This window comes from Myotis nattereri, assembly GCF_964212035.1.
Source record: "Myotis nattereri genome assembly, chromosome: 6".
NCBI classification, from domain to species: Eukaryota; Metazoa; Chordata; class Mammalia; order Chiroptera; family Vespertilionidae; genus Myotis; species Myotis nattereri.
Window position 1 is genome coordinate 33,344,996 of NC_138081.1, and position 27,464 is coordinate 33,372,459.

At 35.2% G+C, this 27,464-nt stretch overlaps 1 protein-coding gene across 1 annotated transcript in view; it reads left to right on the plus strand.

Moving 5' to 3' along the window:
- The window catches only part of ADGRB3 (adhesion G protein-coupled receptor B3), a 690,088-nt gene that overhangs the window by 609,974 nt on the left and 52,650 nt on the right, over positions 1-27,464 (plus strand). The window contains exons 21-23 of the mRNA XM_081094478.1: positions 21,365-21,515; positions 24,297-24,366; positions 25,926-25,992. Of these exons, the coding sequence (XP_080950604.1) occupies positions 21,365-21,515; positions 24,297-24,366; positions 25,926-25,992 (288 nt within the window). The remainder of the gene's footprint in view (positions 1-21,364; positions 21,516-24,296; positions 24,367-25,925; positions 25,993-27,464) is intronic.

Below are 27,464 nucleotides of genomic sequence, written 5' to 3' on the forward strand. Positions count from 1 at the left end.
TACATTAAGGGAGATAAGCCAGGCACATCAATAACTATAAATACAGCAACCCAAGGACAGAGTGTTTTTTCCCCCAGCAGTTCACTCATTCACTCACAGATCAGGATGAGTGCTCAATTCTGGGGCGGCAATGGTGAACAGCAACAAAATAATAGCAAGTGGAAGCTCCCTCTCTGTTACTTGCACCTTAATGTATGTGGTGGAGGAGCGGGGGTGGTATAAACAGACGGTTAAACAAGCTGTGAAAATACAGACTTTGGAGATCAAGCAAGATTTGCCAGAGTATTCTAACATATTTGTTCTATTCACCTTGAGGTCACAGTTTCTTATTTTAGCTTCTGTCACATTGCACTGCAGTTCCTGGTTTACAAGCCTGCTACTCGCTCCTTTTATTCTCTGTTTGGTTCTCAAAACATTGTAGTAGTTATAGTTGTAAAAATAAACTTTTTTTTAACCACCACCGATTTTCATTTCCCAATTATCTTCATACTCTAGTTTCAAAATTGAGTAGTAAGTATAGCAGCAATGCATTCTCAGTAATTACTTCTTTTCGTTAACTTGTATTTGATCCTAAAATCTGTCTTAATTTCATTGTCTTCTATAAAGTTGTGATATTAAAGAACTAATTATATTGCAAATGATTAAAAATGTAGTGGAGTTAAATTTCTTATGGATTTTGCCAAGCGCTACATTTTAAACAAATCTAAGAAATTTGTCCATGCTTGAGCGGTCCACATAAAAAAATAAGTTGAGTTAAAAAAAAAAATGTGAAGGATCATAATTTGTGGTTTTTGAGTACATTGAATACTAGTACATTTTGAGTTTCTACAACATCCTATTTGAAATAACAGTAAATTGGGGTTACTTATAACAACATTGCTCTCCTTCCTCTTTCTCCCACACTTTTGAAAGCTCTCTGTTTGACCTTGGTCTGCCTTGAATTACCTGTTTTTCTATATTTCTCTCTAATGTTTCCTCTTCTTTGTGTTCATGTCTGTTTTTATTATTACAAAACTAAGATTTTTTTTTTTCCTCATGAGCCCTCCCAAGTTCTGGGTCCAAGATCTTGTGGTAAAGACACCAGAGGGGTCACACACGTAATTGTTCTGATTCATTACAGTAGCCCAGGCCCAGAGTGGGCATCTCAGTGGAAGAAGTAGGAGAAGAGGCCGTGCTGGTGGAGGGTAGGCAGAGTCGGTGTCCGGCACAAATGTTACTCTTTCTTTGTCACAGAGCTCCCAATTGCAAATAAGTGGTCTGGAGGTTCAGGGAGGAGCAAAGTGAGAATTTTGTGTGGCAAGAAGTTTTAGATGTCTAGAAGCTGCTCCCATATAATAATTTTAGATGATATATGTCATTTCCAATTCAAACAGATCTACTAAGACCATTTGGTGTGAAGGAGAACAAAGGAAACCTGGAATAAATCACAGGGCATGATTGGGGGTCCTGCTCTGCCTGTCCCATGTGACTTTGCTCAAGACGTTCAGTTTCAATGGGCATGGCTTATTCATCCATAAAATCTATTGAGCCTAAGAATCAATTCGAGATAGTGGGTATTAAAGTACTGTGTGAAATCTACCACACTTTACAAATACCGTTTTTTGCTGAGTGAAAGTGAATTTAGTGGAATTGAGGAAAGTATGGTTCAGATACTATTAAATGAAGTGTAAATATTTGGATTATTTCAGAGCTTGGAAAATATTCTTGTTGGTTTATAGATTGCATTTACTCAAGCACAGTAGTTTATTAATTTAATTTTTAAGTTAATATTTTATCAATTAAGAGCATAATAATTCAAGTTTGTCTTGCCCTGGCCAGGTAGCTCAGTTGGTTGGAGTGTTGTCCCAATATGCCAAGGTTACGGGCTCAATCCTCAGTCTGGGCACACACAAGATTCAAGTCTTTTATATATTACCAAATGAAACATTTAGTCTTAACTTTGGCTTTGAGTTATAGGAAAACCCAAAACTATCTTGATGTAAAAAAGATAAAAATTTATTTTATTCTCATGTAAATGTAGGCAGCTCCATGGTCATTAGGTACCAATTTCCTTCTAAGAAAATCTTCTGCCTTACTGAATTTGCAATTTTCACTTCAGAGTCCAATAATGCTGCTCTAGTTCCAGCCGTCATGTAAACATTTCATCTGACAATGAAGAGGAAAAGGGAGAGAGAAGACTTTCCCAAGTTTCCGCACTAGTCTCTTATATTCCATTGACAAGGATCTAATTATTTGACCTTAAAAGGAAGGATGGGACATTTATTCTGAAGTCCTCTGTATCCAGGTGATATTTTTAAAGATTCTGTGATGAGGGCAAAGAGTGAACAAATACTGGGAGAAGCTAATCATCTCTACAGTAATGATGATGGAAAACTCCTGGGATTTCATCACCACTAAGCAATAGCATGCATAATCAGACCAAAATCTCATTTGAATTGACTGATAACAGAGGTAATTTCTTACTTTTTTCAAAGAACAAATATTTCTTGGATAAAATCCATGTGCAGGTATTCCACTGGGATTAAAAAAGAAAACAAACTCCCAACCCTTAGAAGCTATAATCTATATAATAGTCATAAAAATAAAAGTTTCCATCACATAATGTGATAATTACAGGAGAAAGTGACTTTGACTTCATGGAAAGAAAAAAAATGGTTGCAATATTTGGAGATGCAACCATCATTTGCTATAGTCGTGCATTAAATAGCATCCTAGAAACCCGAAAGAATGTGTATTCTTCTGAAAGTGCTTCATTTACTACAAGGGAATATTTCATGCATCGAGAAACTGTCATTGAGTGTGCTCTATTGAATCATAGCTTGATGTCTCTTAGAAATATATACTTGGGATAGTCCAGTTGAATTGAAGAAGATAAGTAGATACTCAGGTAAGATAGACATTATTTATAAAGCTTGATTTGAAACGATCCTTAGAGCATTGGGTTCATTGGAATCTAGTCGATTCTGCAGCAGCTCTCTTCCTTGTGGAAGCCTGGCATGAAGACATTGTGGTCCAAGTAGGAGGACAGGCTGCTGGATGTAATGGGATTCTTGTTCTTCTCTCTTTCCTGCTCCAATACTAACTTTGACCACAGCCACGCCTCTCCTCAGAAGGCAAAAAAATGTATGGTGAAGAATAAAAGGAGGCACAGTTGGAGGTGGGTTGAGAGGAGCAGTTTTCACCCTCTTAAAAAGAGGAGAATGAAATTATAGCTCTCTGGAGAAGACCGGGACACATTTCAACTCCTACTCCACCCTCTTCACCCTTTCCCTCTCAACCTCGGGCCCAGATATCTTCCTCTCTCTCTCCCTCTCTCCGCTACCATTACGCTTGGGTTAAAAATGGAGGGAGTTTCCCAGCTCATCCACATTATTTTCAACTGTATAATTTAGAGCCATGATATAAGAATAAAAGACTATTCTTAAAATATTTTGTAAGATCTATTTTTGACTTAATGGTCTTTTGAATTTTGCTTTTCTTTTCTTGTTGCTGTTTTGGTTTTAAATAAAAATGTTAAGTATAACAAGATGAAATGGTATAAAGCATGACATGTCATATTGAAACCAAACCACAGAGACTAATGATAAAGCTTTGGCTCAGCCCAGAAACATTGTGACCCAGCTGTCACCATTTCTAGATGAAATTAGAGGCCATTATGTTATAGATACTGCTAACTTTTTAAAGCTCTGAAAATAATGTTTTATAGTTGACCCTTGAAAAACACAGGTTTGAATTGCACAGGTCCAGATTTTTTTCTTCACTAAAAATTGTAAATTTAATTTCTTTTTCTTAGGATTTTCTTGATATTTTCTTTTCTCTAGCTTACTTTATTATATGAATACAACATATAATACAGATAACATACAAAATATGTGTTAATTGACTGCTTATGTTATCCATAGGTTATTAATAATCAAGTTTTGGGGGAGTCAAAAGTTATATGCAGATTTTCAGCTGCATGATGCAGGGCGGGTTTGGGGGGGTCAGTGCCCCAACCCCATTGTTCAGAGGTCAACTGTGCTTCCTTCCTCTTTTCAGCGGATTTTTTGCTAGTCTCATTTAGGCTCCAGATTTTAAAGTGAATTATGATAGTAAATGCAGCTATATTCTGTATTGATAAAAGAAATTCAGTAATTTGAAGAAATAGACTTTTTTATACAAAAGAAAAAATGTAAATTCAGAATTTGAAGTGTCCTTATCTTTTTTATCTTGCTTATTCCAATAATCATTCTAAATACATGCATATGTCATAATTACTTAGATGTGTTTTTATATTTATATATTTTAAGCTGTTTGAAACATTTCTAACTTACCTAATGCAGGATTTTTTGTACACTGAATACCCAATGAATGTTTTGTCCTTGAGGAGTCAAGGACAAAACCCATGAAGACATGGTAAAGAAAAAAAGATCACCTAGGGTGTATCTGGGCTGAGCTATTCTTTCCCAATACATAAATGTCTTCCAAAAAGGTATTTATAGTCATTACTTATAAAAGTAATGGTACTAGAAATAGTTTATTTTGCTACATGTTATTTATGTCCAATCTGGGCTACAGAATTCTGACCATAGTTGTCTGTTCCACATGCTGAGAAACTGAGAACCTAGCTTGGTAGGGTTCCAAACTTTCAAAGGTAATTGTTTATTAAAAGATAAGAAGCCGTTTGAGACACCTTCAATCTTGCTTCAGAATAAGGGAATTGCTGCAATGTGATTTCAGCATTTCCCAGTGCATGGACTAAAATTTTGATTTGTTCTTGGCAATAGTTTGAATTGTTTCCTAGAGCTGGTTTATGTCTTCTTATGGCACGCAGTGGCAAGGAGTGTGTCATAAGAAGTCCAAGGTTAAAGAACATGGCACCATGTACTGGGAAACCAATAAAAAAGAAACCCAGAGAAAACCCAAACAGGAAAACAGAAAAGCCAGTAGTTTTCTACTTTTGTTCGGCACTGGAATCCATGCTTTAGAGTTGGATGGGATATGTGCAGTGGGCCTTTGGTTTCCCAGTGGTAATGAACTCATAAATGCATGATCACACAGCTCAACAGAAGCTTCAGAGCTTCCTGGCAATTTCATGTTATCTGGCTTTCTAGTTCTCAACAAAGAGAATTTCCAATCTGTTCGTGTGTACTCAAACCTCTGATTTCCCTCCTACATCTTTAGCATTAGCAATTAACTCAGCTCCTACTCGCAAAAGAATTTGGTAACTTTTCGTCAGACGGAAAAATTTTACCTTCCCACCAGGAAGTATGCTAACTTTTCTATATTTACACCAATATTTTTCTTCTTTCCTACCTTTTTTTTTTAATTCTTTATTGTTTAAAGTCTTACACATGTCTCCTTTTCCCCCCATTGATCTCTCCCCAGCCACTCCCACCCCCCAGCACATGCCCTCACCCCCCTGCCCCAATGTCTGTGTCCATTGGTTATGCTTATATGCATGCATTTAATCCCTTAAGTTGATCTTTTACCTGCACCCCGCCCCCCACTTTCCCTCTGGAGTTTGATGCTTCTCTATTCTAGATTTATTTTTGTTCATCAGTTTATTTTGTTGATTATATTCCACAGATGAGTGAGATCATGTGGTATTTTTCTTTCTCCAACTGGCTTATTTTGCTTAGCATAATGCTCTCCTTGTCCATCCATGCTGTTGCAAATAGTAAGCGTTCTTTCTTTTTTACCGCAGCATAGTATTCTATTGTGTAGATCAGGGGTCCTCAAACTACGGCCCGTGGGCCACAGGCAAATACAAATATTGTATTTGTTCCCATTTTATTTTTTTACTTCAAAATAAGATATGTGCAGTGTGCATAGGAATTTGTTCATAGTTTTTTTTTAAACTATAGTCCGGCCCTCCAACGGTCTGAGGGACAGTGAACTGGCCCCTGTTTAAAAAGTTTGAGGACCCCTGGTGTAGATGTACCACAGTTTTTTAATCCCACTCATCTGCTGATGGGCACTTAGGCTATTTCCAAATCTTAGCTATTGCAAATTGTGCTGCTATGATCATAGGGGTGAATATGTCCTTTCTGATTGGTATTTCTGATTTCTTGAAATGGATTCCTATAAGTGGGATAATTGACCCAGCAATCCCACTTTCCTACCTGTTTTAAGTCAAGAGAAGACTCTCTTCTTATCCAAGGCCTGTTCTTCTCATATACTTTAGAATTCATTTCTGTCACGCTTTTCTAGTAGTTGTAGTCCTCTCATTCCTGACTCACAATTTCTCTCTATTTGTTCCTTTCCTTAACATGTAAACATACTTTAATACCTCTCATTGTAAAAATATATTGCATACCCGCCTTACCTTCTAATAATTGTAGAAGTAATGATAACTACAATTCATATGTATATTTATCACTTAGTGTATGCCAGATGTATTCTAAGATCTTTCTGTTATTAACTTGTTCAGGGGAGTGGGCAGGGGAATCTTGCCATACCCAGCTCTGGAGCTGTTACCTTATTCCTGCCAAGAGCCAACAGAAGAGTGATCTCTCCCAGGAAATGTCACTCTCTCACCACTAGTTCAGGGTCATCTAGGGTCATGCAAACAGAGGTAAGAGATATTATTATTAATTATAGTCAAACAGGAATTGGCAATGGGTGAATGATAAGGACAATGTTTAGGTTCTTGGTTGTGGATGATGGTGTTCTTTCACAAAAGGAGGAACTGTCTTAAAAGGAAGTGTGACGAGTTCACTTTTAGACATGTTGGGCTTGAAATATCTGGGGTTGGATGGCTCAGATAGAAGCAGATAGGGGTTTGAAAGGTAGGCACAATCGGGAGTCTCTTATCTCAGGGTTAAAGTTGGTACTTTGGAGTACAAGTTCTTTGAGATCTCCACAAGTCATCATCCCCAGAGTTTCATAACTGGTCCAGTGATGGCATTTAGCACAATTCACCTGTGGTATGGTTCAACAGCAGGCATTTTCCTTAGGGTTCTGGAGAAGTTCAGAGGACCCAGTCAAATGACAGTTTGCCTCCCTCCTACACACCAGCAATGACAGCATTACTCTATTTTTTGCCTTTTCTTTTTTTTTTTCACACCTTTCATTGTTAGCTATTTGATTTTGTTTTCAAAGCGGGCTTTATGAAAATGTCCATCAATTCGGATGGCATCCTAAATTAAAATATGAATGTATAGCAGAGACCTCCATTTTGTTCCTCTTTTTAGATTTTTAGGAACTGGCTAAATCTAGATAAGTTACTAAATAGGTTGAGAATTTGTGTACATAGTCATTATTGTTCATACTTTTTAAAACCTAGTGAGAGCTAAGCACTTACACTTATTATTTTTAATTTTAAGATGACCCTATGTGGTAATATTTTCACTCCCATCTGACAGATGAAAGATTAAGACTGTGAGAAGCTGAATAATTGGTTCAAGGTCACTCGTTTGGTAAGCTTCAGTTGCCAAGAGTCAGTCATGACTGTCTAAGTTGCTGATTGTGAACCCTGGTGAACATTAGAATCATCTGAGGAGCCGTAACAGTTCTAACACTCCGGCTGCACCTGGACAATTACATCAGAAACTTAGGGGGTAATGTTAATACTCATTTTTTTAGAGCTCCCCAGGTTACACTGCTGTGCAACCAAAGTTGAGAAATACTAGCCTATCTCTCAGACCAAAGACCATTTCATCCAAAATTGGTTTCATTCCACATTTAAAAAGTCTTGTGACACAAAATAGACTGTTGATTACACTTGATAAGCAGAATAAATAAAGGTCTTGATAGGAAAGCATTATCTTCCTCTGCCTTCCAAGTCAACAAAGAAATATTTTCAAAGCTTAGACACTCCAGCAACAGGGTGACAGAGTTTTGTTTGCTCGCTTGTTACAAGTTGAAGGCAGCTTTATGTATGTGTTAGTATTATCCCTCTTTTTGAGTGACCCTTTATGGTGCTTGCTTACAGAGCTATAAACCCACTGATAAACTATTCCTTCTACAGATATAGAACACAGTGTTAATTAATTCATAGAGGTATCTTTGAGCTTATAACACATTTTGAATTACTAGTAAAGCTTTAATTGAACTCTTGGCCTTATTTAGCAAATGATTTTAAGTGTATTTCATTTTGAATAAAGTTGTTATCTCCTAAGCCTGGAGATAACAGTATATAATGAAACATCTGCCATGCATGGTGTACACATGTTTGGATTCCCAAAGGACACATTTCCAAGAATCAGATTTTCCTGTTATGTGTGAAAAACTTTCTAAGGTTTTCAAATTATGAACATGTTTTCTGCAAGACACATTTTTTCGACATCTGTGGAACCAATTTTTATCTCTATTGACATCTCTCTAGTATTTTTCTTTTTATTAGTGCCACTTTATTTTAATATTAAATTATAAAATCTAACCAATATGTTGTTATTATTGTCTGAGGTACTCATATTTATAAACTGCTTGAATTGATTATTCATTAGCTATTTAATATCATAAATGACTTCATATTAGCAATTTCTTTTACTTACAAGGGCCAGTGTTATGACAGAGATTTTGATAATGCAGAAAATAGCTTCCAACATTTTTCACAAAAAGTGGATCATAGAATGTTTCTCATCATAGTTTTGTGCCATAGCTTTAAAATCAAGTATTGCAACTTCTGTTAAATAGTAAGCCAAGAGTTTTTAAGAAAGAACTAAAGGCCCATCATATATCTTCAATTGATAGTTTCCAGTACACACAAGAGAGAAAATGCTAAATATTTGGGTCTTTGAGACACATTTGTCAGTTGTCTACAAATGATATAGCTGTTGATGTAGCATTTCACAGCAGCTGTGGAATAAGGGAGGTTGAATAAAGTGGCATAACAAAAAGCTTCTGATTAAATCCTTAATACATAGAACATTTCATTTCATTTAATGAAATGTTGACCATAGGTCACAGTGCCCACTTGCCGGGGCTGACCAGTAGACCCTGAGCGATGAATGAATGATTACTCTGACACAACTGTTTGCTGTGAAAGAGAGGACTAAGGGACTGCCTGGCTAAAGGAACCAGACAGCCTCGATTGCCTGCCTTGTTAGGCTTTTATTGTGGCAACAGTTTGAGATAAAGTTTATCTTTTAGATACAATCAGTAGGGTAAGTAATATTGGGAGGACATGTGTGTTTGTAGTGTCCTTTAAGCAAGGACACCCAAAGATTAAGCATATGATTCCAGTAAACACCTGGGGGTCTGCACATGCACAGACTTGTTTGGAAAGGTCAAGGAATAATCAGGGGCACCGCCTTCGGCACTCCCCTAAGTCCGAATTCCGATAAACATGGTGGGCAGATTTCTGCACACTTTCCTTTTTTTGGAATGTCCTTCTTACAAACTTTCCAACCAAGTCTCATGCCTCCCCACACCCACTAGTTTTAATAATTCCTCTCATTTGGACTGTGGTGATGTATCCTGATAATCTCAAAGTACATTTGCATATATGTTGATGGAGTCTATGTACCAAAACTCTACTTTTAAATGTTGGATTTTGTTGTTGTTGTTGTTTTTAGTTGGTGGTGATTTGAACAATGAGGCTCCATCATGTAATATCATTTGTTTGTTTATTTACTAGCTACACACTATTTTATTTCAAAAAGTATATGAGGTACATAGTATTCCATGGTGTAAATGTACCACAGCCTTTTTATCCATTCATCTACTGATGGGTACTTGGGCAGTTTCCAGATCTTAGCTATTGTAAGTAATGGTGCTATGAACATAAGGTTGCATGTATCCTTTCTGACTGGTGTTTCTGGTTTCCTAGGATATATTCCTAGAAGTGGGATCAGTGGGCCAAGTGGCAGTTCCATTTTTAATTGTTTTAGGAAACTCCACACTATTTACCATTGTGGTTGTACCAGCCTTCATTCTTGCCAGGAGTGTACTAGGGTCCCCTTTTTTCAACATCCTTGCCATCTTGTCATTTGTTGATGGTAGGTATTCTGGAAGGTGTGAGATAAGTACCTCATTGTTGTTTTAATTTGCCTCTATGATGATTTGCAACTTTGAGCATTTTTTTGTTTATTGTCCATCTGTATGTCCTCTTTGGAGCAGTGTCTGTTCAGATCCTCTGCCCATTTTTTAATTGGATTTTTTTGTCTTCCTTTTGTTGAGTTGTATGAGTACTTTATGTATTTTGGAAATTAAGAAGAGAAAGACAAATATCACCTGATCTCACTTTCACATGGAATGCAATGAACAAAATAAATTGATGAACAAAATAGATCCAGAGACATGGAAACATGCAACAGACTGACCAGTCTCAGAGGCAAGGGGGTGGGGTGGGAAGAGATTAACCAAACAACTTACATGTAAATGCATATCCCATGGACACAGCTAATATTGTGGTGAAGGCCTGGGGAGGGAGCGGGGAAGAGAGGGTGTCAGTAGGGGGAAGGAGGGAAAAGGCAATATCTGTAATACTTTCAACAATAACAATAAATTAAAAATAAAAATAATTTTTTAAAAAGTATTTGAGGTGCCTTAAAGGATGTAGTTAAATGATATTAAAATTAATATTACCACAATCAAGATACTTCACAGCACAAAGCAACATACCGTGGTGAAAAGAGCATAAGCTTTTTCATCTGCTACCTGTATAACTTCACACAGTTTATTTAACCTGTCTAAGCTTTATTTTTTTGTTCATAAAATATTTACTTTTAATCATTGTTGCAAAATTGATGTTTAAGGCAGAATAAGTGCTTGATAAGTTAGTTTTTCATCACCTCTTAGAATGCAGTCAAACATCTTCAAATATGTTTGTTTTGCCAAATAAAAATCATTCACATATTTGATTAAGCTTTTAATTTTGGTATTATTAACAGCTGTCATTTTTGAGCACCTGTTATTTGTGATTATTATCTTTGTGCAAAGCCCTTTTTATCCATTATCATTTTCACTCTCAGAATAATTCATTTTTAGTCTGTAATAACTAGTGTTTTCTGAATAATGTAAATGAACAATTATAGTATAGCTTTTAAAGGGCCATCTTTGAAATAACTATGATGATGAGCCAGAATTTTCTTCCAAAGTATCATTCATATGAAAACAGTTACAAATGTATCTCAGAATTATATGTGTCTTGTACATGTTTTTTTCCATGTGAATAGCAAGATATACATATTTCTAATGTATTTATTACAGACATATCAGTGTGAGTGGAGGAAATTATCTAAATGGATCAAATAAGAATTGCTTCATCTGGAGGAATCATTTCAGTTTGTCTAAAATTGTTGAAATGTTGCAATAACTGCAAATAATTTCTGATTTATTCATAAATACATCAGTTAAAGTATACAGATATTGATACTATTAGAGAGTTTTAAAATATCCCCCTAACATGATTTACCTCAATTTCTAGTTATTATATTTCTACCAAAAGCAAGCTTCTCTACATTGTATATTCCATGGAGGATTTTTTTAATATCATGTGTCTCTCATCAAAAGCATTTTCTCTTTTGCTTTTTGAAATATTTATAAAGCAGGTGTCTAAAATTGCTTATTTTCAAAGGCTAACACCATTTTTCTGATTTATTTGAATGTTGAGAATATGGTAAGCATAGTATTTTGGTATTAGAATTTTTGGAAATCTGCCAGACAAAAAAAAGTAAATAATTATAATTCACACTTTAAGAAATTTATCACTATAATAATGTAATAATAGTTTTCAAGTTGGAATTAAAGTATCATTAATATTTGAAATAAGTAAAACAGATATCTTTTATCAGTCTAATAAGAAATAGGAACATGGGCCCTAACCGGTTTGGCTCAGTGGATAGAGCGTTGGCCTGCAGACTCAAGGGTCCCGGGTTCGATTCCGGTCAAGGGCATGTGCTTTGGTTGCAGGCACATCCCCAGTGGGGAGTGTGCAGGAGGCAGCTGATCAATGTTTCTCTCTCATCGATGTTTCTGACTCTCTATCCCTCTCCCTTCCTCTCTGTAAAAAAATCAACAAAATATATATAAAAAAAAAGAAATAGGAACATGGATAAGCATCCTTAGAAATGTGAAAAATAGTATTTCTTAAAACTCATGAGATTATTATATACAATCGTTTACTTTGGAAAATATAAATGAAATGGATAATTTCCTGGGAAAACATAAATTGCTAAAATAAATTCAAGAAGAAGTGAATAACCTGATGAAATCTTTAATTAGAGAATATTCATGATATAGTAGAATTTTAGAGCTAGGAAAGCCTTTAAAGATCATACAGTAGAAATCTCATAATTTATAAGTGAGAATGTTGAGGTCTGAAGTTTTTATGGCAAATTAAAAAAATAAACCATTCATTAGCTTTGGAAATTAGGAAGTCATAGGTAATTCCCCAGGAAGGGCAATTCAGAGGAGATGCTAGATTGCAGGAAGAAACTATGTGAGCGTATTAAAGGTGTTGATGTATATAGTTGAACCTTTCAAGAAATTTGACCACAGTTGGAAAGGGAGAGAACCATCTATTGAGAATCAGTGCGAATAAACCAATATAAAGGAGGTTGGTTGGTTGGTTGGTTGGTTGGTTGGTTGGTTGGTTGAAATCGAGATTTCAACAGATTTGTAGGCTAAAAGATTATGTATATAAGAATATAGGCACTAACTAAATGAGGAGAGTATACAGTTGTCCAAATATGGGATCGAGTCATCACAATGGATTAAGCTCTTTATATCCATCATGCCATTTAATCTTTACAACAATCCTTTAAGGTAGGTGGTGTTATTCTCATTTTTTGCAATGAGGAAAGGGAAGCATGGAGATTTTAAGTAACAAACAGTAAATGAAGCCCTCATTTTCTGTGAACTCTCAGTGTGACTCCAGGGACCTGCCTCTTAGCTCTATTACACCATCGCCTGGAAGGGGAAGGGCCTTCTTTGGAAAGGAGGAACAGGAAATATGAAGGGCACAGGAAATATGATATATCAAGAATATGAACGGTCTGTACCTCATCAGTAATGTAGAAGTTAAGGTCACATGGTATAAGAGAGTAAAATAGAAAGCTGGGGCTTGAGAAGGATAAAAATGATTGTAAAATTTAGACTATAAATGAAAAAAATCATATTGTGAAAAGGCAGTGTGAGGAGATTAAGAATATTTGTCAGTTTGGGTAAGATTAACATTTATATGCTGTAAATGTCAAGTCTTCCAAATCATGTACATAATATATTTTCAACGGAATCATATCTTGTTTTGTGTCTTGCAATTAAAAGGTATAATTTTCTACGTGAAGCAATTACACATTTTTGTTAAATGTATTTGAGGTATTTCATCGTTGTCTTTTTTGTTGTTGATGTTTTCTTTTTAATGCTTACCAGAGGATATTTTTTCCATTGATTTTTTTTTTTTAATAGAGTGGAAAGGAGGTGGGGGAAGAGAGGGAGGAACATCTACTTGAGAGAGGGAGACATATGGATTGGTTGCCTCCCACTTGGGCTCTCCAGGGCCAGGATCGAACCTGCAACTGAGGTATGTGCCTTGCCCAGGAATCAATCCCATGACTGTTCAGGTCACATGACACTGTAACCACTGAGAAAAACTGGCTAGAGCTGTTTTATAGTTTTTGTTGTTGTTATTAATAGGACCTTTTCTTTTGCCTCATAACCTTTCCCTATGAATTTTGTTTATAGGTATAATTTTTTTCTGCGTTTCTAAAGAACTTAGTCTTTCTTTGAAGTTTTTTATTTTCTGTTACCTCTATTGTCTCTCCCCACTCCCCACATTTTATTTTTCTTTGCTTCTTTTTTTTTTCATGTTGGAAGGTTTTCTCAATTATCTGACTATCCTTGGCTGTGTATTCATATATAAAAGCAAAGCTCTAAAAAATGACTTGAAGCTCTACATGGGTAGATAGACTTATTGAAAGGTAGATTTTTTTAATTGATTTTTTTTCTAGCGAGAGAAAGGAAGAGAGAGAGAGAGAGAGAGAGAGAGAGAGAGAGAGAGAGAGAGACTTTGTTGCTCACTTATTTATGCATTCATTGGTTGCTTCTTGTATTTGCCCTGCCCAGAGATTGAACCCGTAACCTTGGCGTGTTGGGACGATGCTCTAACCAACTGAGCTACCTGGCCAGGGCTTGAAAGGTAGATTTGACAGTATTTTATTCAAGGATGAGCCAAAGTATGAAGATTTTTTCCCTCTCTAGGGAATAATTTTAATCTCTGATCTGCCGACATTCTGAGAGTAGGATTGAGGGGAGGGCCCTATGATTCAATACATACATGTGTATCTGCTTGTACATCAACTCACTAATAAGACTGGCGCTTGAGTTTAGAGTCCAGTTCATTCCATTTTCCAGAGATTAAACATCCCTGTTACAGTGCAGGGTTACATTTTGAGCTAAGTAAGAAGCACAGTTTCAGCTATTATGTATATACTTTTTCAAACCTTCCTCTTTTTCAGTCCCATGTACTAGACTAGTAATTTTATGTTCTTCTCCTTTTGGCCTCTACTTTTTCCAAGTATTAGACTCTTCTAACGGTCTGCAGAGTTACGGGTCTATTACAATCAGTATTTTCAACGTCATCCCCACACCCTATAAGCATTTGGGCTATACTTTCTCTGCTACTATAAGTCAGTTATACCCTCTTCCTTCAGCATCTTCTGAATTTAACCACACTATTGGGAGTTCACTGTTGTCTGCCACCTATATTCTTTTTCCTGTGGCTGAATAACTTGTTCATTTTAACATGGTTTTGGAGGGAGAAGAGAGATAAATCTGTTATGATTAATTAGAAATTTTGTTTTACATTTTCCAGTAGGTATTTTGGTGTGCAGAAAAATTAGTTTTGTATATTGATCTATGTGCAGGAAATAGAATTTTTGCATGTTAATCTTATATCCAGCCACCTTATTGATTCTTCTTGTTATTTCTAATAGTTTACAAATTTATCCTCTTGGATTTTCTAATAAGGCTATATCTACAATGATGACAGTATTATCTCTGCTTTTCCAGTTGCTTTTTCTTGTATTGTTTGGTGAGGATCTCTTATATAATAGAAATAAGGATGGACACACTTCTCTAATTCATGTTTGATGAAAATGCTTTGAATATTTCACTATTAGATATGATTTTCATCATAGGTTTTGAAGTGATAAACTTTATTAAGTAAAATTGTTCTCTATTCATAATTTGCAAAGAAGATTTTTAAAAAATAATTGGGTTTTTGAATTTTATCAAATGTTTTCACATTTATTTATTTCTATAATCCAGCGGTTCTCAACCTGTGGGTCGCAACCCCTTTGGGGGTCGAACAACCCTTTCACAGGGGTCGCCTAAATACATCCTGCATATCAGATATTTACATTATGATTCATAAAAGTAGCAAAATTACAGTTATGAAGTAGCACCGAAAATAATTTTATGGTTGGAGGTCACCACAACATGAGGAACTGTTAAAAGGTCGCGGCATTAGGAAGGTTGAGAACCACTGCATCTGTTAATACAATAAGTTATATATTGAGATAATTTTTAATGTTGACTCATCCTACATTATTGGACACACTTATTTGATAGCAATTTATTATCCTTTTGCTGTATTTCTGGCTTTGATCTTTTTTAATACTTTAACTTTTATGTAGATAAGTGAAGTGGCATATAGTTTTTTTGCTTATTTTGGTGTCAGTGTTATGCTAGCATTGTAAAATGAGTCAGATGTCTCTAACCTTTTCCTGTGGCCTGGAAATATTTTTTAAAATGGGAATTATATACCCCTTAAATTTGTTAGAATTTGCTTATAAATTTTTCTAAAATTTTTATCATTTTGACGGATTTTTTTCTTATTACCTTTCAATTTTTCTAAGATAACTTTTTATATCCATTTAACCCATTTTTTTAACTATATTTTATTGATTTTTTACAGAGAGGAAGGGAGAGGGATGGAGAGTTAGAAACATCAATGAGAGAGAAACATCGATCAGCTGCCTCCTGCACACTCCCTACTGGGGATGTGCCCGCAACCAAGGTACATGCCCTTGACCAGAATCGAACCTGGGACCCTTGAGTCTGCAGGCTGACGCTCTATCCACTGAGCCAAACTGGTTAGGGCCATTTAAGCAATTTTGATTATTTATGTTTTTCTGGAAAAATGTTGTTATATGTAGGTTTTCAATTTTATGCATATAACATGCTCTTCTGTTATGATACCTTTAATAGCCTAACTTATTTATTTTTTAATTCTCACACAAGGATGTGTTTTCATTGATATTTTTGCGGGGGGGTGGGGAGAGAGAGAGAGAGAGGAGATAGAGAGAGAGAGAGAGAGAGAGAGAGAGAGAGAGAGAGAGAGAGAAATCAAACAATTGCCTCCCATACACTGCAGCTGAGGATCTAATCCATAACCTAGGTATGTGGTCTGACTGGGAATGGAATCCACAACCTTTCAGTGTACAGGATGACACCCCAACCAACTGAGCCACCCAGCCAGGGCCCTTAATAACTTAATATTATTTATTTTGTCTTGTCTACCACCTTTAAAAAAATCACACTTGCCAAAGATTTAGGTGTTTATTGATCTTTTATTTTCCAGATTCTCCAAGTTTATGAACAAAAGATAAACTATTCATCAGCAAATAGTAAAACTAGGTAAACATAATACAAAATTAATGGCATACATTTTAGAGTAAAGGAATTAATAAACTAATACTCACTACTGAGAATTCACCCTCCACCACTACCAAACAAAAAAGACCACCTGTTTGATGATCATATCATGTAATTTTGCTATCATGTCTTTATAAGCAGCTGTTGTTGCTAAAACCAGATTTTCTTTAGCTCATGCTGCCTTCATTTTTTGGGGGGCCTGGAACTTTTTGAGGCCCTTTGGCTCAAGATGGAGGCATAGTTCTTACTACAAATAAAAAATGCTTTTTTCATTATGGATAAACTTTTTTTCACCCTAGTCCTGTTTCTTTTTTTCTGATTTGTCCTCAAACAATTTTTTTAAAATGACATTTCAATGAAAACTGATACAGTGTCCCTGGCACCAGGGCTAGTTATAAAATTCAATTAATATAGTGATTTTCAACCTTTGTTTATCTCATGGCACACATAAACTAATTACTAAAATTCTGTGGCACATTAAAAAAATATATTTTTTGCCAATCTGACAAACATTAGTTATAATTTTGATTGATTTACAAAATAATAACATTATTACCACCTACCTTTTTTACTCCAAAGTGACATTTATTTTTGGCTTTATATGGTATGAGTGTATTTCTTGCTCATGCCACAGTCTAATGTGTGGCAACTAGAGTTAATATGTGCATTCAGTGTCACAAATTTCATCTTGATGCTTTAATGTCTTCTGGGGCCTCAGAACTCCTAACTGTAGCTTTGTGTTTGGATACTAATAAGGAAAGAGTAAAAGCATGGAGGACTTCATAGGTCATTTTATGGGAATAACCTGGAAGTGGTGTACATCAATGATACCCATATACCTTTGGCCAGAACTTGGTGACATGCTTCCCTACCTGCACAGGGCTAAGAAATGAAATCTAGTAGGGTACTTGGGAGAAAGAGAACATAAAATAAAAATAAATCTCTTTTTTCAATTACAGTTTACATTTATTATTATTTTGTATTAATTTTATGTGGACAGCATAGTGGTAAGACAATCATACAATTCAAAAAGGGCTCCCCTTGGTATTATCAGTACCCACCTGGCATTTATTAGCCTTTGAAATCAGCTTGGATTTTGTAGATCAATTTTAAAGTTTTTTAAAATTTTCTATTTTGTTAATTTCCGCTTTTATCTTTATTAAATTTCTTCTGATTTCTTTAAATAGCCTATTTTCATTTTCTATGTAAGGCTAATGTTAAGGTAGGCAAAGGCAGGCAAACATTGTTAACATAAATGCGCAAACATTTCTTTCTAACATCTAGAGTTAACCAGTATCTCTAATATTCCTGAGAACAAAAAAAAGAGGCTCAGCTTACTTTCATTTTCCCCTGCTCCCTGGTAACTTTCATCTCTCCCACCTTTTAACCCTCATTAATATTATTTTAGTATTTATGCCCAACTGGTTATATTTTAAAATGTAAATACTAATATTTGCATATTTTTAAAATAGTGAACATTTATTTGTACTTATTGTATTTTATTCCTTTGTTTGCTATCCATTACTGATTTTACTTTTTTTTTTTATCTCATTCCTTCCTCCTGGATTTCTTCTGATTAATATTGGTTTATATTGTCCAGCAGTTCTTTCAGACAGAATCTTGAGATAGTAAACTTCAAAGTTCCTTTTGATTCTAAAAACGTCTTTATTTCTGCCTCTCAAATAATAGTTTGGCTGGGTATAGAATTCTATGTTCAAAGTTATTTTTTCTTTAGAATGTTGAAGATACTATTCTATTGTCTTGTATCCTGGATTGCTCACATGGAGTCCAATGTCTTATTTCTTTTGACTCAGACAGCTTTTTAAGATTTTTCTCTTTATTCTTGATGTTCACAAATTTTGTCACAATATATCTAGAGGGGGTGTTTGTGTATGTGTGTGTTTCATCTTTAATTTAACCTCTAGCCAAGAGGATCTTTAAAGTCCTAAGAAAATTTCCCATAGTATTTCCTTAAATGCTGCCTTTCCCCCCAGTTTCCTCTCTTTCATACTTCTGGAAGTACTGTTAAACCAATTTTAGGACCTCTGTGTCATCTATGTATCTTAAATCTCCCACTTTCCATGTCTTAATCTGTGCTCCCAATATCTAGCTTTGTGTTGTGGTATCCTCCAATGGGAGCTCATCTGCTTTCTGTTTTTTAGGCATTTCTGACAGTGTCTAGTCTACCACAGGTTATACTTTTCTTTCCAGTTATCTTATGCAACCTTTCCTGTGGTCTCAGGATTTGGAGTGAAGGGTATACGCAAGGGTGAGAGGTATAAACAGTGCTCAGTTTTCCAATTTAAAAACCTTTTCAAGTTGTGCAATATTTGTTAATCACACTCATCAGCTATAAAGCAGGACCAGATTGGGATCTGACAAAGCAGGTGGAGCAGAAGACTAGGATGATGAGCTTGAGGTGTCCATGAATCTCATATTTGGTATGGTGAGCTGTGACGACCCGGCTGCGGTGGGATTGAAGAACAGACACACGCAGACCAAGAAGCTGTTAACTCTGGAGGCCGTGACAGTAGGGCCAGTGGTAACAAGAACAGGACAGGTGACAATAGTTTAGCAAATACAAAATGTCAGACAAATCCGTGTGCATTTCTTTATGTGGAGTATCTGATTTTATACTGATTCTTCACATGATGATGAAGCAAAATATAGCTTGTTTTCTTTCTTTCTCAGGATCTTAGATTTTGGTACACTCTTCATGTAAGATTAGTTTTGTGGTTTTTAAACCTTTATAATCCACACATGCCTTAGGTTGAAATAGTCTACCTGCATACTTGGAGCAATTTCAAGACATTTATGAATATTCATTTGACCATAGTAAAATGCTATTACCCATCGAAATGGGTTTTTCTCATCTAGTTACTATATATTTTCCCACACATGTTGTAGCCATTGTTGTCCAGAGAGACATGAATTTATTGAAATAAATGTCAGTATCCCCCAATTACATGTATTTCAATTTGTATTAGAATTAAAGTATCAGGAAACATCATATATAGAAAGCAAATTAGAAATCTCTGTATTGAGACTTTGAGAATTTTGTTATCATAAAATTGCAGGGCTTCCAGCAATTATTAACATTTCAACATTTTACACTGTTTTTTATAACCCTATATTGATAGTTTAAAAATAGAGAAGGAATAGGTTTGTTAGCCCACACAATTTAAATAAATTGGTGGAAGGAAATGAATGGCACGTGAATTAGAAAGTATAACTAGTCTTCAGATATTGAATGGAAGAGGTCTTTGAAATTCAAAATGAGATCAGCTACTGTAGATCAGGAATGAGCAAAGTAGTCATCCTGGAGATATTTAAACTTAAACCTCAATGTCTCACATATAGCAGGAATCTCAGTTGGTTAAAGCTACGACATTATGCCTGAAACAGGAGTAAAGGTGTGAGGAAGAGGGTGCTAGGAATCAATACTTCATCATACTGAGTTATCATCTTTGTAAGAATAAACATAAGTACTAAGTAGGTTTAAGTCCTGTGTGAAATTAGAAATTGCAAACTGAAAAAATGGTAACTCCTTTGTTAGTACTATTAAAAATGATGATAATTATAGCCATAGTCAGTTGAGTACTTGCTAAATGCCTACCACAGCGCTACTCAGCTTCTATACATTATCCTTCATTATTAAAACAATCTGGCGAGATAAATATGATACATTTCTTTATATAGGATTAAAAGAATTGGAAAGCTAAATTAACATCTGGTGAATTTCACCAGAATAAGCAAATAATGTGAATAATTTGGACCTAAATTTTAAAAAGATAATTCTGCTTTAGCAGTGTGGAGTGAAAGTGGGAGGATGAAGGTTGTATTTTTATTGCTTTACTATGAGTTTTTATTTTTTTCTAGTTCTGGGTTTTACTCTCTTCATTTTTTAGAAATAGTAAGACTGAAACTGACAAAGGGAAAATTAGTTTGGTTACTAGTTCTGGTTTATAAAGACTTGCTTTATAACAAGATTTACACAAAGAAATTATACCAATAGTGAAATAAGTAGCCACCTTTACCAAAATGAAGTTGCTCGTCTTTGCAGACAAGTCACAAATAACTAATGGTTGGCACATTCAGCGGGATTAAGTTGCATAAAATATCTGTGAAATCATGACTGTGTACTGCCAGAGACTAGATTAGCTTTTCAAAATGATTTGATTAAGACACACATTGTAATGTAAATGTAATAACATAGAGAATGTATTAAGTGCTTTAAAATACATGTTATTTTGTACTAGGCCATTAGCCAAACCATTTTGTGCTTTGTTCTTATACCTTGAGTATCACACTTGTATAAAAGCAAAGTAATTTTTCCTTTTCAAAGGCTGTTGCTATGTAATCTTAACTTCCACGCAGATAAAACAACAAAGAATTATCAGCCAAAAAAGAAGGATAAAGAATGTAGCCCAAAGAATTATGTGAGATGTCTGTAACTTAAATTAAACCAAAGAAAGGACCATTCCCATAATTATATTTCAAGAAAACATTCAAGTAAAGCAGTAATTTTAATTTCCCCTGAGTTTAAATTTACATTTAGGCTTCTTCTCATAAAAAATTGAACACACAAAGAGAATTTTTTTTTAATCATACGTACTATATACATAAAGACCACAGGGTTTCTAATTTCTGTAAATAATTACTCTGTCACAGAGGGGCGGTAGATATTTGAAATAAAAGTAATGCATTGGAATGATTAACAGTCCTCTGAAGGACACATGATTCCCTCCATAATCACCATGGGTCTTTTTTGTTTCCACAGAGCATCTGTACAACCACCACTGCATTTTTGCACTTTTTCTTCTTGGCTTCATTCTGTTGGGTTTTGACGGAGGCTTGGCAGTCATATATGGCTGTAACTGGAAAAATTAGAACACGGCTTATAAGGAAACGCTTTTTGTGCCTTGGATGGGGTAAGCATGATAATAAACCCTTCCGTGATCTTGTTAGATGACTTTGAATACTTATATAATAAAGCAATAGAGTATAATTACTCTAAGACTACTTTAATTTGTACATAATTTGATATATGGAAGTGGAAATATATGAAGTTGGCCATTTTTTAACATTCTTTAGGCATTTGGAACTTTAACAAGGAATACATATTGGATGACTACATAGACAGCTGGTAATCATCAGTGTGTAGTGTAAGATGAGGCCTGAGGTATCTACAGGCTGAGAAAAGCAGTGTTCTATGCTGATATGTTCTGAAAGTGCAAAATCTTTTAAAATGTTCAGGGCTCAAGGTCATGTACACTAGGCAAGTATGTCCCACAAGAAAACTCTGAGGAATTCATTCCAAGAGCACTCAGAACTATTAAAGACTATAGCTATTCACTCTAAGTGGGAAAAACCCACTTAGAGATTGAATGAAACCTCATGTATAGTCAGTTGGGGCCTCAAAGGAAAAGCAGAATTGTTGACAAACTGAGAATTAATTAATTCTTTGCCCATCTTTAATAGGATTTTTTTTCTTAAATTATCTTATGAATTAGACATCTTGAAAGTCTATGCATTTTATAGGGTCAATTCTAATGTTTAATTAAAATTTGTTAATTTGTTTAGTTTAAGAAACTATTTTTAGAAAAATCCCAAGATGTTTGCTTTGAGTTTCAAAAGACTTACACTAAAAACACTGAGAACTTGGGACCAAATATACAACAAATACTGAATATACCAGAGACTGGAGAATAGGATGCTTGAGGGAGCCTGGAAAACTACAAATAAGTGGATTTATTACAATACCAGAATAATTCATGCTGGGAAAAATAGGGTCAAGAACACTTAAGGATTATTCATCAGGTTTCAGCAAGGGTCTGTCATGTCTGATAAATGTATCCAGGCTCTTTGTCCTAATAGAATAAATGAGAATGCCATTAAGCAATTAGAAAATGTATTCTACTTACACTTTCATAAAATTTTTGTCTGGATTTCATGTCATAGGCCTTTCAAAGTTGGACTGGTATTGAATTTTTTTCATCAACTAGTACCATACATCCAAGTCATATAGGTTGCAGTTAAGAAGACTTTCCTTGAAGTGGCGATTGTTAGGATTGGCAACTACCTTATTTAATAGCATTAAATAAGGGTAGGTTTCAGCTGATCTCCAAGTTTACAGCTAGTATTAAATGACTCTGGGTAACAAAAGTGCTAAACTGATGGTGCTAAATTATCAGGAAGTCTGTGAATGGGCAGAATGGTGGCATACGAGTTTTATTAAGTCAAAGTAAATTTAGAAAAACATTTAAAAATCTAAATTGTATAGGAGGAAGAATATTAATTCTTCAACTATGACCCAAGAGAATGTTTTTTCCTAATGAAATTTTTCCAGTTAATTAAAAAAGTCAACTAATGACATGGCATATCATGATTTAATTATTTATATACTGGAGCCCAATGCACGAAAATTCATGCAAGAGTAAGCCTTCCTTTCCCCAGCTGCCAGCACAGGCTTCCCTCCAGCACCCGGGACCCGGGCTGCTTCCCTCCTCCAGCTGCCGGCAGGCACCCAGGATCTGGACTGGCTTCCCTCAGGCCCGGCTTGGTCAGGAAGGACGTCTGGAAGATGTCCGGTCTAATTTCATATAACCCATTACCCTTTTATTACATATATATATATATATATATATATATATATAGAGAGAGAGAGAGAGAGAGAGAGAGAGAGAGAGAAGAGAGCGTGCAGTATTTGTTTAAAAATATGGTGTGTCCCTTGAAGTGCTCTTCATAGTTCTTGTCATTAAATCTCATGAAGGAATATGATGCCACTTGAAAAGACTCAGAAGACACTAGCAGGAAGGAGGGAAAATGATAGGGAGAGAAAAAAGGTGGATGGAGAGAATGCAAGAAGGTGGTTAGATGATAGATTTTACAATCATGGTCTTTCAGAAAAGAAGGCATGGCCAAAACTTAAAAAAAGAATATAAACAACATAGATTAGACTAAGCTCTCTTTATCAAAACATAGGGAGGTCCCATTGAACTTGAGTAAGGTAGATTCATACAGACATAACTAAAAGATGTTAGGTCAAAATTGGTGCAGGTATGCAGGCAAGTGAATTCCAAGAGGAACTGAGCAATGCATGGAGTGATACCTATCCAGAGGTCTGTGAAACTGGCATATATTTTCTGATCTTCATGCAGGATTATTAAAGGGGAATAATCAGAAAGCACAAAAATAATTAATTAGGGCCCTTAATCCTGTTCCTACATTCTTATTATAAGTAAAACATAAGGAATTAAGTGATAAGATTCACTTTGGTTGTGGATCAATATGTGGTCAACTGAATGTTCTACTTCTGTGATATTCTATCACACCAGGATATCCTTTTTATTTTTATTTTTTTTGCCTTTCTCATTTTATAACTATAATTTTTCTTTATAACAGTGTGAACCCCTACGGGAAAAAATAACTTAAAAGATATACTAAAGCTCTGTTATTAGTTTCTTTTAAACTCATGTCAAATGTGGTGGTAACCTAGCAACATCAGAGAAAGTGCACTGAGTTAAAAACCCAGCTGTCACTCTCATAGTTTTGTAGTTGAAAGAAATTTTGTAATGGAAACATACCTTATGAAGTGATTCATCTATAGCTATTCCTCCGATTTAAGTATTCGAGTTTGTCCTACCTTTTCTCGAGCCAGTATGCACAGTGGTTGTGGCGTAGTGTGAAGTGTGACAATGTTTTTCTTCCAGGTTTACCAGCATTAGTAGTGGCCACATCAGTAGGCTTCACCAGGACGAAAGGATATGGCACTGATCACTAGTAAGTCTATCCACAGTGATCAATCATGTTTGTAGTTAAATAAATCATCAGTGATGCCTTTGGTATGAATCTGGTCTTTGAAAGGCATTGTATTGGGGGTGGGGAAAGAAGTAGGATTATGGATGATATGATTCCAAATTTCAAGGAGCTTTTGATTAAAACCAAATACAGTACAATGAGTAATGTTATCAGCTTGAAGATTAATTTATGCAAAAACATAGTAGAAATTTAGTGGCAATATCAGAAACGGCAAACTGAAGTGTTCTATTAGATGAAGGACTTTTTTCTCCAGGTATTTCATTTTTAAAAATTAACATTAAATTGTCAGGTTCAAAGTGGCAAAGCAGAATTTTATCCATACACTGTATGGTAAAGAACAGTAACTAAATGTAGACTTTGAATGCTCACATGAACATACATTTGTGTTATGAATATATATATATATATATATATATATATATATAATTTCTAGATTAAAAATGTTAATTGGGGTATAATTTACATAGAGTAACATTTACCCTATTAGGTTTAGAGTTCTGTGAGTTTTAACAAATGCCAAAGTCATGTAACCACCACCACAACCAATATAGAAGTTTATTGTGAGAACAAATATCGAACAAGTTATTATTAAATTGTTAATTTTGAAGGCAGCATGTCAATTCTGTGGACTGAAATTAACATTGAAAAGGTGGGTGAAATGGTGGGCTTGACCCTTTACATCAGCAGTGACTAGTAGGTCCCTCATGCTTTCCTCCTTTGACTCTCCTGGATTTTGCACGTGCAGATGAAGAGAGGTTAGGGTGTCAATGCTGCAGCATTGTTCAGAATTCTTATTTCACTTTCCCATTTCTTCATGAAACCTCGCAAAACCTCCAGTATGAGCCCCATGCCCTCCTCAGGTACCTATGCTGTGAGAGAATGAAATGTTTTTATATAAATGGGTTACCACGTTCCTATCAATGCAAACCTATATCTCTTGGTTAATTTAATAATCAAAGCTTATCTTTACTGAATTTTCTCAGTAGTTTAGGGAAAAAGTAAAACTAGAAGAGAAAAAATCATGGAAACTGTAAATTACCTGTTTGCTGTAATGATGGCTTTTAAATCAGTTTCGCCCAGTATCTCAATGGCCTCAAGGAGGATTGGGTAAATGGCATGTCTGACTCTAAAAACACACTGTTCTTGCTTAAAAGTATATTGGAAAGATTCTATAACGGATAGAAAGCAGCATTTTACAAAACTTAATAGTCACCTTTGTACTGAAAGTCAATATAAAAATCTCACAGCAAGAGTAATTTCTCTAAAATGCTTTAGCTGCCTGAAAGGCCTTATGATAAAAGTTTTTTTTCCATGAGAGGTATATATCATTTCTCATTCATGAATTGCTCTAATTTTAGCTTCTTCCACATCTTTGCTTTGTGTGTGTGTGTGTGTATTAGAAAGCTTTGAAACTTGCCAAAATTCCAAGGCTAAGTGTGTAATTCAAGTTATTTGCATCACACGCCATGGCTGACACTTATCACTAATGTTTGTTAGTTTCTCTCTGACATTATTTCCAGCTGCTGGCTCTCTCTGGAAGGAGGACTACTCTACGCATTTGTCGGACCTGCAGCTGCCGTTGTCCTGGTAAACCTCAAAATCACCTTATTTTGTTTTCTTAGCCAAGGAAGACTAAAGTTCATTGAATTTTAAAGTTCAATGAATTGCTATTGAAATTTGAATATCAACTGCCATTCGGTCCTTTATTACTCTAAAATGTTCTTATCTTGAAGACTGAAGAATATAAAATGTGGGAGTGTGGGATTTCTCTCACAGTAATTTCTTATTTGTGAAGTGTTTGAGTAAGTTTTAACAAAGTCTTCTTTAATGTATAGAATGTCATCTATGATCTTTTCACCTTTATACTATTCTGTTTGATCTACATAGTTATTAAGATCTCTTAATCTTCATAACTGCTGCTGTTACCAGATATCAATGAGAAAATATATATATTCCTGTACCAGAGTTTCCCAACCTTAGTCTGCAGACATTTCAGATCAGCTATTTTTTTGTTGTGGGGCTGTCTTGTGTGTTTTAGGATGTTCAGCAGCCTCCCTGGCCTGTACCTACTAGATACCAATAGTACCCGACCCCCAGTTTGAACAATCAGAAATATTCATTTAAACCAGACATTTCCCAATATTTCTGGGGGTAAAAACCACCCCTACTTGAGAACCCCTGCCATATATTGTGCATGAGGATTTAAAATTTTTCTCTTTGGAATTACAAAATAATTCCTATACGTGTTTAATTAGAAGAACATGAAAAATTCCTACCAATTTGCCTTTCTCTCTCTCTGAATTTAGTGATTACAAATCTTTCTTGTCCAATAAGTCTTTGGAAAATCTAAGAGAGTAAAGAAATGGTCTGAATTAAATACAAAGATTCATATGCTCTGCAGTTGGATCCCTTTGGTTTATTGAACAACTCATTCAATAAACTGGAAGCTAGCAACATCTTTCTTAATAACTCTATGTGACTTTTTCTTCCTTTAAAGTTTGCTCTCCACTAAACTATAACAGAGAGCAGAAACTATTAATATTTCACAAGAGAAACAAAATCTAGGCATGGGTGTTAAAGAAGAGCATAGGGAAACTGGAACTGTTAGATACATTTTTGTCTGATGCATTGAATTTTTATTTAATCACTGGAATTATATCCCTAAATTACTAGGTTAATATATACATGACCTTAAAATGAAGAAACAAAGGGTATGTGTATACTGGAAAGACCAAATTGTGGGTTTTGGGGTGGTGATGAATCTCCCCATGATTAAATTAGAAATTAATAGAATCCATGAAATACACTTTTTCTCTTAGTTCAGATAATGAGAAGAAGATCAGACCCTTGATTAAATGGTATCTTGTCAGGAAGTTATGAGAGTGACACTTCCTAAGTCCTTCCTAACAGGTGCTTTGGATCTTTCCTACACCTGCGGTTGAACAAATTTCAACTTTATATTTCATTTGGCCAAAGTGTATTGAAGGAAGTAGAATTTTTGTGTGTGTTTTTTTTCTTGACTAGTCATCCTGCTTGTGAAAAACTAGTTTCAATATAGT